This window comes from Cuculus canorus, chromosome 5 (genome assembly GCF_017976375.1).
Source record: "Cuculus canorus isolate bCucCan1 chromosome 5, bCucCan1.pri, whole genome shotgun sequence".
Classification (NCBI taxonomy): Eukaryota; Metazoa; Chordata; class Aves; order Cuculiformes; family Cuculidae; genus Cuculus; species Cuculus canorus.
In genome coordinates, this window is record NC_071405.1 from 6,015,065 (window position 1) to 6,025,143 (window position 10,079).

At 45.6% G+C, this 10,079-nt stretch overlaps 2 protein-coding genes across 4 annotated transcripts in view; both read left to right on the plus strand.

Annotated features, from left to right (window-relative positions):
• The window catches only part of SLC35F4 (solute carrier family 35 member F4), a 135,032-nt gene extending 128,896 nt beyond the window's left edge, over positions 1-6,136 (plus strand). For all 3 annotated transcript variants that reach the window (XM_054066758.1, XM_054066760.1, XM_054066759.1), the window contains 4 exons: positions 1,108-1,233; positions 2,262-2,454; positions 4,711-4,800; positions 5,748-6,136. In XM_054066758.1, the coding sequence (XP_053922733.1) occupies positions 1,108-1,233; positions 2,262-2,454; positions 4,711-4,800; positions 5,748-5,989 (651 nt within the window). In that variant the 3' untranslated portion in view covers positions 5,990-6,136. The remainder of the gene's footprint in view (positions 1-1,107; positions 1,234-2,261; positions 2,455-4,710; positions 4,801-5,747) is intronic.
• CEP170B (centrosomal protein 170B) overlaps positions 1-10,079 on the plus strand; it is a 258,688-nt gene that overhangs the window by 80,338 nt on the left and 168,271 nt on the right. The window lies entirely within an intron of this gene.

Here is a 10,079-nt window from a genome sequence, read left to right on the forward strand (position 1 = left end):
AATGGAAAGAGCCTGTTTGATCTATCCTTGGGGAGCTGTGTGATTCAATGGATATCTGGGAATAGAGAACGAGGTCTCAGCCTTAAATGTTGCTGGTGATTCTGTAACAGCCAGCTTTGGGTATTGGCATTTGTGCACCTTCTGCTCTACACTCAGCTCTAATACACAAACAACCTTTTTTTTTTTCTGTAATGATAACTTGTTTAACATCACACATATATATATATTATTTTTTTAATCTCTATTAAAAAGCTATATTTCAGAAACGGAGCTGTGACTTTCTACGGGTCTGAGGAAACACTTTTTTCTCTGCAGTCTATGGAATTTTGCTATTCAATGTCTTTAAAATTCAGACTCCTTATTTACCTCGTGAGGGCAATTAGGTAGGGAGAGGGGAGTTTTTCAAACAGTAAAAAATATTGAGATCTCTATTTCCTTAGGGTCCTTGGAGTCAAGACCTAGGATTTCAGATATGGTGTAGTTAATTATGTTCTTTTTCTTCGAAGCTCCTTAGAAGCTCTCTCTGGGATTTTCAGATGAGGCCAAAACCCTAAGCACAAAGACAAAGGCTTTGTAAAGAAATTTGGTCACGTCTGTACGAGAAAGCTGGTAGAGCTGTTATGAAATACCATGTGCAGCCAGAGCAGCCTGGAAGAGCTCCCAGTAGTACGCTGGTGTTCCACAATACAGGGATCGTTCTCCTGGAGTTGTGTCCAGGAAGGTCAACCATCGAAGTGTGTACACAAGTCAAACTGATGGCATTGCTAAATATTTCTGTTGTTGTGTACTCTAGTGACTTAAAATTTCTTGATCTTGGATTCACATCTCCAAAGTGAATGTTCAGCTTGTAAAATAATGATGGGTGTGTCAGAAGGCCCCAGGATAATCTGCAATGCTGTAGATCCATGGCACTATCAGTGCATACACTTTCATTATGCTTTACATCACTCCCCACTGTACATACTTCTCCCTGTTTAAGGGAAAGCAAGAAAGTTTCAAGCTGGAGAAAGTAGCTAGTGGCACTCATTAAAACCCCATACAGTGATAATCTCTCTCTGTGTAATGATATTGTGGTGAGCTTTACATTGCTTTGCTCTATCTGTGCAGATAGTTGCAGCAATAATGGCAATCACAGGAATTGTAATGATGGCATATGCAGATGGTTTCCAGGGTGATTCAATTATCGGGGTAGCATATGCTGTTGGATCAGCCTCTACATCTGCATTATATAAGGTAGGTCATAACTGTTTATTAGTATTCTTATATTCTTTAATAATGGGTGTTAAAAATGCACAAGTACAAAGCAAGTCGCTATAAAATAAATATTTATTCAGCCTTCCTGCATTGTTCATATTGTGACCAAGCGGTGTCAGGATGTCAGAAAATCTACTCTGAGGGTAATTAGTTGTTAGCTGCCAAATATTCCGAATGACTTTGCTTTGCGAGCCTTTAATGAAATCTCCATTACTATGCTGCAAGGAGTTTAGGATCATGCCTTTATCATTTCCTGCCACTGCGGTTTATCGACACAGTTCGGAAGGGACTTGCCATGTGCAGCAGGGAGGAGAGCCTGAATGCCAGTAGCGCTGCTTTCCCTGAGCAGGAAGGGATGGCTCATCCCTGGTCTGCACTGCAGCTCTCTTGAGTATTCTGTGCTCGTGCTGGACTCGGAGCCCCTGTATGGCCCTGGTGCAGGCAGTGCATCAGAGACACTTGGCTTTTCCCCCTCCTTGAAAGCAGTGGCTGCTCTTCAAGGTGAGGGATGAAGAAGGCAGGGACATTTCTGAGTTAGAAAGAGCCTGCGCTAAATGTGTCTATATTTATTGACAGCTCAGGAAGATGTGTGTAAAGAGGACCAGAAGTTTTAAGTTAGTTATAGTGGGATAAGAAGTTGCCTCCCAGCTTCAGACTTTGCTTGTCTTGCTAATAAATTTGTTGTGACCATTCGCAAATCGCTCAAAGTGCAGGAATTTAGGCTCACGTAGGACAGATCTCCTCATGATGCTTTGTGTTAAGCTTTGTTGTACAGACTCAACTGTCCCCACAGTAATGGCATGGCATCCACCTCTTTGCTAAAATGCAGGAAAGGGAAGAAAAGGGATCAAAGCTCTCCTGGCAAAACTCTTCTGTAGGAAGGGCTCAGGCTGTAGCATGCTGCCCTGGTCAGGGCTGTCCCATGGTGCGGAGACTCAGTGCAGGAGAACTTGGCTTCCCATGACAGGCACGAAGTCTAAACCCCTCCTCTCTTCTCTTCTTTGCAGGTTTTGTTCAAAATGTTTCTTGGAAGCGCAAACTTTGGGGAAGCGGCTCATTTTGTTTCTACTCTGGGCTTCTTCAATTTAATTTTCATCTCTGTTACCCCCATCATACTGTATTTTACAAAAGTGGAGTACTGGTCCCCCTTCTCTGCTGTGCCGTGGGGTTACCTGTGTGGCATAGCTGGCCTCTGGTTAGGTAGGTGATGAAAGCATTTACTCATTTTTCTATGTCTTCTCCTCTCTCCAGTTCAAAATTAGACTTGGGCACAAACAGTTCCCCCCTTGAGCAGCAGACCTCTGTCATGGATGAAATCAGATCCCAATATAAACAGGGACTCCTTGAGAAATGATTCCTGTTGTTCATAACAAGTCTTTATTCTCTGCTATTAGTATCAGCATTAACATGAAGCAGTCGTACTAACTGCCCATGTTTCATCTTTACATTCCTCCCCTTTTTTCATTGGTGTTTCCCTGTCTCTGGCACAGCTTGATTGCTATAAATACGATTTCAAAGGGCTGTGTGTACCCAGACAGTTGCTGCCGTGCTCTCTGGAGTGTGTGCATGCTGAAATGGGGATCCATAGCACCAGGGCGCCTTTCATAGAATCATAAAGCTTGAAGAGGACCTCTAGGATCATCCAACAGTCAGCCCAACACCACTCTGCCTAATAAACCATGTCCCCGAGTGCCACCTCTGCGTGCTTTTTGAACAGTTCCTGGGATGCTGACTCCACCACATCCCTGGACAGCCTGTTCCGATGCTTCACCAGTGTATTGATAAAGAAATTTCTTCTACTATCCAGTCTAAATCTCGCCTGGTGCAACCTGTGATTGCTGCAAGGCTCTGGGTACAGCTCACTCAACTTTGCAAGAGCCTGCAAAGGCTGCTGCTCTTTCCTCTCCTGTGGACTTCACCTCTCCTCTGCTCCTCCACTACACTTCCTCTTTCACAGCCACAATTGCTACCCTCTAACCAGGCAGAATATCTGTTGGATTCATCCCAGGAGCATTTTAATTTGCAGGCATAGCAACATCATTTCCTTCAGTAAATTCTCTGTTATTTCATAACTGAAGGGGATTTTGTCTCAGCTACAAGTATATTAAATGGAAACAAGAGGATGTCGTTGCCTGGTACACAGCTGATCCATGCAGCTGTCCTGAGACGCTGGTGAAGCATTGGAACAGGCTGTCCAGGGATGTGGTGGAGTCAGCATCCCAGGAACTGTTCAAAAAGCACATAGAGGTGGCACTTGGGGACATGGTTTATTAGGCAGAGTGGTGGTGGGCTGACTGACTGTTGGATGATCCTAGAAGTCCTTTCCAAGCCCTGAGGGCTGTGAGCATCTTGAAACTGCTCTAACTTGAATCGCAGCTGCTCTGTGGGCACCTTAAGGACAAAAAGTAGGGATAATTTCCCACTAAGAGATCTACGCAAGCATTTAATCCCAAACATGAGGGAACAACCCTGTGGAGCAGGCAAACCTGCTCCTTTCATGTAGGAGACTCACCAGCAGAAGAGGAACGGGTGGTGGGTGATCAGAGAGGATCCTGCCACAGCACCAGCCCCAGCTGTGAGAGCTGGAAGAGCCTGCTGTCTCCCTTGTCGCAGCATCCTAGACAACAGTATGAAAGGGAAGTATTTGCAATTTGCTTTCGATCTCTCAAGGGAATTGGAACTGGCTGGGAATACTGTCATGTAAAGAAACTTAAACCCATGAACTAAAGGTGTTGGATGTTTGTACTTCTGTCAGCTTTCACCTTGCCTTCAACACGACAGCAAGACCACGGTCTCACTCCAATCTGCTTAGTCATCAGCTAATTGCATTTAATGTCCTTTCGAGTCCGAGTTCCCTGTTGCTATCCCCTTTGGTGTGTGGTCCAGCTAGAGGGTGTGGGACCTTTCAGGAGTGAAATGTCCTCCTATGAGAAGGACAACGGAGCCTCAGTGAAGACAGCAAGCTAGGGTCACTGTCCTGGTAGGAGAAGAAATGATGTTTTACGGCAGCAAAACTAATTTGTTAGTGTCGGATTAAAGATTGGACAAAGCTGGGAAAGAGAAGTGTGATAACTTGAGTATCACAGTTAGTGAATCAACCTACAGCCCTCGCTCTTCCCCCATCCAGCAGCGCTTACCCTTATTTCATACACATACCTGAAAAAGTAAAAATCAGTCAGTCATTCTGTGACAACTTTTGCCCAGAGAAGTTGTGGCTGCCCCATCCCTGGAGGTGCTCAAGGCCAGGTTGGATGGGGCTTTAAGCAACCTGATCCAGTTGGAACTGGATGATCTTTAAGGTCACTTCCAACCAAACCGTTCTTGGTTCTATGGACTGCCATCACTGTGGTGTGCATACTCAGCATATATCATATTTGTAGGAACAAGGTGGAGGAGAAAAAACTCAATCTGGTGCTTTTTGCTATGATCATATATTAATTTTCTGTTTTTCCCCAGCTTTCAACATTCTGGTTAATGTTGGCGTCGTCCTTACATACCCCATTCTGATCTCTATCGGCACAGTGCTCAGCGTCCCTGGAAATGCAGGTACAAGTCCCGCGGCTGTGGGTGGAAAGATAAGCACACATGTGCAGGCAGCGGTTCTTTGTCAAAATACTGAAAAATCTGTTGCCACGTATTTCAAAAGCAGTTCAGTCTCCTTCAGCTTCCATGGATGCTTCTGGTGTTGGTGGGCATTTCAGTTGGTGGAAGCCTTTTCTTTTGTCTTGCCTCCTTTCTCTGGGAATGATGGATGTGTCCGTACGATGCAGAGGGGAGAGCTGGCTGATCCGTGGCTAGCAGCCCAAAGCCGGTCACCGCTGAGCTGTGGCAGGGTCAGCACGCTGCTGGTGACCTGCTGTGCAGCAGCAGAGCCGTATATATATGTGGGAGCTACTCAGAGTCCTGTCTTCTTAAATAGCCCCATCGCTGCTCTTCCACTCTCCTCCTCTGCCCATTAGCTGCACCACTCCATGTATCGGTATGTTATTAAAGAAACATCTGGTTTTTAAGGAGATGCAGGTCAGAACTGTGAAACGGTCAGTACCTGTAAGTACTGCTGAAGGGCCCAGATGTGCTGTTGTTGCTGGTTGTGGAGCTGGGAGGCTGGGCTTGGAGACATCAACTCTGGCTTCAACACCTGCATGCTGCTCTCTCCCCATCGCTGGTCCACACAGCCCAAAGAAATGTTATGTTGATGTAACCTGCTATAGATAAAGCACCTTCCCTCTCGGAGCAGATACCTTGAGGCTAGACCAGCCCTTCAGGGCTTCCTCAAGCACTGCATGAAGGTGGTGAGGCGTGGGGGAGACACGGCTCTTCCAATACAATGCTGTCAGGTCGAGGCCATTCTCTGAACTCAAGGAGCTGGTCACTAGAAGATTGAGAGCAATGAGGCCAGAGTGCCACACGGAGGTTGCAGAGATGGGCCAGGCTGTGTGTCATCCTCCTATGTTGTTGTTTCTTCCTCCTATGTTGTTGTTTCTTCTTCACAGCTGTGGATCTGTTGAAGCACAAAATGATCTTCAGCGTGGTGAGGTTGGGAGCCACCATCATCATTTGCATTGGGTTTCTGCTGATGCTGCTCCCCGAGGAATGGGATGAAATAACCCTGAGGTTCATCAACAGCTTGAAGGAAAAGAAAAGCGAGGATCACGCCGATGACATCACAGACTCCAGCGTACACACGAGGAGCAGAAGTAGAGCTAATGGGACAGTATCTATACCACTAGCTTAGGGCTGGTGGACTGTAATTGCACGCAGGTGTATATTCTGTGAATATAGCTTAAATTTCCTCACTACTTGTATGCTTAAAAATGACATTTACTCTGAACTGAGGATGAACTGTAAGATAAGAGAAATACATCTATAATATATGTTTACATTTATACACTTATGAAGGAATGGGTGTAAATAACTACAGTAAAATGTTTTGTAATAAAAACCATTTAAAGCTTGTGTCTTATTGAACGGATGGGTTTAAAACATGGATCAAGTCTGCATTGTTCATCTCATTTGGTGGGAAACGTAGAGCCATTCTAAAGAATACTGATCTTACTTATTTCGAGCTAAATCTCAGAACTGAACACGCTGACTTAACCTTCAAAATAAAGTGACCTTTGAATCAGGTTGTGGTTTTAGAAAGCCACTTCAAACCTCTCCCAGCATTTTTGGGAACTCATTTCTGAAGGAAGCTGATGTTCACATTGATAATAGGAATTATTACCAGAAGAAATGTTCTGTTACTTACGAAACAAATTTTTTCATAGAGATACGCTCTTGTGAAATACTTAATGTAAGCTACTTTGCACGTGACCAGGAGGTGCTACAGTGCGGTTATCCAGAGACGTGGAGCTGCAAGCTTGTCTCCTCCCCATTCCTGACAGTACCAGCAGCCGGTGGAAATCAGAGGCTTGGCACCAATGTCCAAACTCATGCACGCGCAGGACATCAGCTGGGGCAAGGGCACGGGAAGCACTGCTGAGACACCTCATCTTGCAAGGTGTTAGAAGAGAGAGGTCTGTTGCTGAACGTAGGGCAGCATGTTTACAGGAGCTGCTGCCCATTAAAATCAGTTCAAACTAATTTTGCTTCCATCTCTACCGAGGAAGCAGTTGGCCGCCTTGCTCAAAGTCCTGAGGAGCAGAGCTCAGCTACCTTGTGATGCTCTGATAAAGGGAAATAGAACAGAGGATGTAAATTGAATTACGTGCAGTGGCAGCGACCAGTGTACAGCCTGGCCCAGGGCTTTGCTTCCCTGCTAATCAGCTGCGGTCCAGATTTAAGGCTGAGTGAGGGGCTGTACGAGGAGTTTGGGGTTAACCTGGGTGCCGAGGCACAGCCAGCAATTCAACTGCAGTATCACATGATGGCTTTTTTGTTGGGCTTCCACACCGACCTTCTCCCCTCCTCTCAGTCCACAGAATGCTGACCAGTGTGAAGGCAGCTCCGCTACTGCTTACAAACCCCTCAAAATCTCACCTGAGGCACGCATGAGCTGCCCCCAAACAGAATATTCCCACTACTCCAAGGGCTGACTTCCCTCAAGTGGATTTCTACCAACCCCAATCACCCAAACCGCGTAACTGAGCTGACTCTGATCACACCCTCGACCTTAGGTCTGCTGCTACAACTTCAGCTGGCTTCACACATTGTCTCAACCTTTGCTAAAAGAACCAACCCCAGTCACGGTCCGCTCCTACCCGTGACCGCGTAGCTGCACGTCTGATAAACCCAAAACTACCAATAGCTTCACATACCTCCCCCCGAAAAGACAGCCAACTCCAGCGCTAGCCCTGCATCCCCTCCCTGAGCCACGCTGAGCTGCATCCCTTTCCAACAACTTTCTAGCAGCGACGCTGGATTTTGGTTGCCTTTCGTAAAGCCCAAAATAGCCTTATTTACCTTCTTCTCTCCCAGAAAAGCTGCACTTCCAGCTGAACTCTTGAGGGATGGAAGCTTTTTGTGAGAGATGGATCCCCGTGGATCACCAGCATCCCTGGGAAATGTCTGCACCTATTTTCTAGAGCTCTTCCTTTAGGCCAAACACATATTTTTCTTAACCTTCACCATGAAAACTCTTCAAAAGCCAAACAAACCAACCAACCCACCCAGTGCCTCTCCTTACCCTGTCGCTCTGTAATTCTGGTTGGCTGTTTTCTCTTACAGCATTCCTAGGACTGACCATATGAGTTTTTATTTGTGAGAACTTGCAGACAGAAGCATGTTTTCCTTTTCTTTCTTTTTGTTTTTTTTTTTAAGAAGAATAGAAACAACTGGAAAGTATCACAGACTGCTGAGTTCTACTCATCTGCTCACGGTTTGTGAGTTTGGTTTCCAGCTAGTAGGGGTTTTTTTTGATGGTGTTTCTGCCAGAAAAGAGGAAATTATTAAGGAAAAGAAGTGTTTGTTATTAATATACTTTATATGATAGCAACAACTGTATATGTTATGAAGATAACAGCAAGAGCATACCCAGAGCAGAGCTGCGATTTGTATCTGGGCTGATTTTGAGCTCACCTCTTCACAAGCACATGCAGGCAGGCGAGTCCTAACGAATCCCTCGTACTGCGTGGATGCAGATGGGGGGACCTAGGGAGAAGTTTGAAGAAGGCTTTATCCTGCTACAGGCAAAGCAATTCATGCAAATAATAACAAAAGTCCTTTTTATCTTCTAATTATCTTCTAATGCTCTGGTCTAAACAGTTCAAACTAGCAGAGATAACGGAATACTGTGTGTATTAAAAAACCATCAAACTTTTGCTCTTTTATCACACAGCTGAAAGAAACGAACCCAACCATCCATCCTCTTTGCTCTAAACCCAGAGGTGTAAGGTTTGGGTACGCATACGGTCTTCTCAAAAAGCCTACTCTAGTATTTGAGAAGATGGGCTCAGAGTAACATCTGCTGCTTTCCAAAGAGCTAGACATTAAAGACATTCTAAGAAAGTGAGTTATACTGAACAGGAGATACTGATGGGATGATGCAGTTGACAGCAAATAGCACACGGCACCTTGGGGACCTGTCCCATAAATAGGTAGGGCTCTGACAGGTGGCTGAGGGATGCCCTTCTGTTGAGTTATGAGCTTCAGGACATACCCCCTTGCTTTCTAAGCTCCTTCTCACAGGAGAAGCCTATATGCTGTAGCTGTGAGAGCCCCACATCCTCAGAGGAGAGCAGGTACCTACTCCCTCAGCTGCATCATGCCAAGATGCTCTCCAGAGATACCTTATCCCGCGCTTGCATTGTGCCCAGATGCTTTCCAGGAGTGCTCATTGCACTCGGTGATTCCTCAAGTTCCCCTTGTTCACCTGCTTCCCAACCTGCAGTTTATGATCCTTATTAAGCGAGGAAGATAATAGTTTTTGCTAGAGCACAGCTCAGCCTTTCAGCCAGAGAAAACCCATTAAACCCAAGAAATCAAATAATACTTGGAGACTATTTTGCACCATAGCATTGATGATCCATTGGAGGAGTGCAAACCAGCAACCACACCCGTCAAGTGACCAGTCAGATGTGGTTACCTCTGCCTTTACCGATGCCTCAGATGAGCCCTTCTATTGTCCAGCAATTCACTTCAGTTTCACCATCTCGTTTGCATCCCAAGGAAAATGCTAGTTTTGATGCAGCAGCTGCATTATCAGGTTCTCCTTCAGACAAAGGGAAAAAAAAACATGCTGTGAATAACCTTAGAACATTATTGCCGGTTTGCTCCCTCTCCAGAGGGCTCAGCAACCAAACACCGTGGCCAACATTATCTCAGCACCATTAATACCCTCAGCCTTGGCTGGGATAAAACAGGTGTCCCTGTTAATACAAGTGACAGAAGCAGAGGGAGGAACGAGCCATATTTCTTGACTTTACAGATGTGCAATAATGGGTTCTATTAGTTACACTGGTGTGTATCCCAGCCAGTGAAATGGTGCTGGACTATTTTCCTCTCTTCACTGCTCCGTTTGTTCTCTGTATCCCTAGCTAAATGCACAGCAAGCATCACAAATGACAGCAAGCCTATTTGCATCATTACAGCTCCTTTTGCTTTGCTCATCAGAGATCTGCATAAAACCCTGGCATTATTTTGGCAAAAGTCAGCACTGTCCACTTTCCATCTCCTCCTGCACCCATAGTTCTGTGATTTAAAACTCATCTTTGAGGAGAAGTTTTAAGGCTGAGGCAATTCACTGTTGCAGTTGGATGCTAGACTGGTGCCCCATGCTGAATCCGCCCCTTGGCTCACCTTTGCTCCATGTTCAGATCTGCTCCTTCATGGGGAAGTGCCTCATTCCAAGTCATGGCACTGTGTGACCTTTGTTGAGCTTTCCCGAT